This window comes from Diaphorina citri, unplaced genomic scaffold (genome assembly GCF_000475195.1).
Source record: "Diaphorina citri unplaced genomic scaffold, Diaci psyllid genome assembly version 1.1 scaffold3623, whole genome shotgun sequence".
Classification (NCBI taxonomy): Eukaryota; Metazoa; Arthropoda; class Insecta; order Hemiptera; family Psyllidae; genus Diaphorina; species Diaphorina citri.
The window spans coordinates 1-1180 of NW_007381023.1; the positions used below are offsets into that span (position 1 = coordinate 1).

Below are 1180 nucleotides of genomic sequence, written 5' to 3' on the forward strand. Positions count from 1 at the left end.
TTACTGTAATGAAAGAAAAAATTCTGATGAACAGTACTTGTTTGTATTCTATTCTCTCCTTAGCTACACATAGCAGCAGCTAATGGCTATCTCCGTGTAGTAGAGTATCTGTTGGATCAGCATCATGTAGCTACGGATGTGCAGGATAAGGATGGATGGCAGCCAGTGCATGCTGCTGCGTGTTGGGGTCATGTGGATATATTGGAGATTCTCGTACAGAATGGTGCTGATCTGAATGCTAAGACAAAACATGATGAGACACCGGCTGGTAAGGGGACGCGATCTTTTGATTTAAAAAATTTAGGCGGGGGAAAATGTACTTAAATATGTATGTACGTTGCAAACCTACGCACTACGCATACAAGATACCTCGAGAACGGTTTGTTGTAAACAGATGAAATTTTGTATTTTTATTCCAAGTAGCTACCCGAGTTCAATATTTCGTTAAAATTGAACCAAATTGTGATTATCTCTTATGGATAAAAGACGTAAAAAGTATGCCAGTTCAACCTTATTAAAGTGGGATTAACAGTATTGTACATAATAGTACCTGTAGTATACCTAGCTAAATCTATTTCGGAAATTTTTTTCCCTGAAGATTTCGAGATTTTTTTCCTGACCAGTTCCGGGATTCTTTTTTCTGAAGATTTCGGGATTGGTTTCCCCGCAGGTTTGTCATTCAAGGTTGTGTTGTGCTGCACACTTTTTTTAACCTCAAATATTGATGAAAACCGCTCCCTCTTCCTCCCCTATGATTTTCAGACATCTGGCCGAGGATCCCGGACTACGCGAGCCGCATTCTGGCGTTGAAATCCGAACCAAGAACTCCCAAGAAGATGGCGGAAGGCAACGCCGTCCGCCCGCCGTCATAACCGAACGCAGGTAACAATACGCGTGGGCAGCAGAGTGGCCGTCGGACATCATAGGATCCAAGTACTCATTACGAAGAAAGATACGCCTGGAGGAGGTCTAGATTCGAGACTGCAATGCTGCCCACAATCGTGAGATGAGCTGGCCAAATTATATTATCAAAACAATAGGTGGTGGAAAATGAAAGGGGGTAAATACCAGGGGGAAGATGGAAAAAAAGAAGTAAAATCAAAGAGGATTTGAATGTGAAATGTGATGAGTGAATGGATCTGTTTATAATATAAGATCTTATATTATAAAATCAAGATTT

General features: G+C 41.1%; 1 protein-coding gene across 1 annotated transcript in view; it reads left to right on the forward strand.

Moving 5' to 3' along the window:
• Nucleotides 1-63: 63 nt before the first annotated feature.
• The window catches only part of LOC103520440 (protein phosphatase 1 regulatory subunit 16A-like), a gene marked incomplete at its 5' end in the record, with an annotated part of 10360 nt that continues 9243 nt past the window's right edge, over nt 64-1180 (forward strand). The window contains one exon of the mRNA XM_026831559.1: nt 64-268. Within this exon, the coding sequence (XP_026687360.1) occupies nt 64-268 (205 nt within the window). The remainder of the gene's footprint in view (nt 269-1180) is intronic.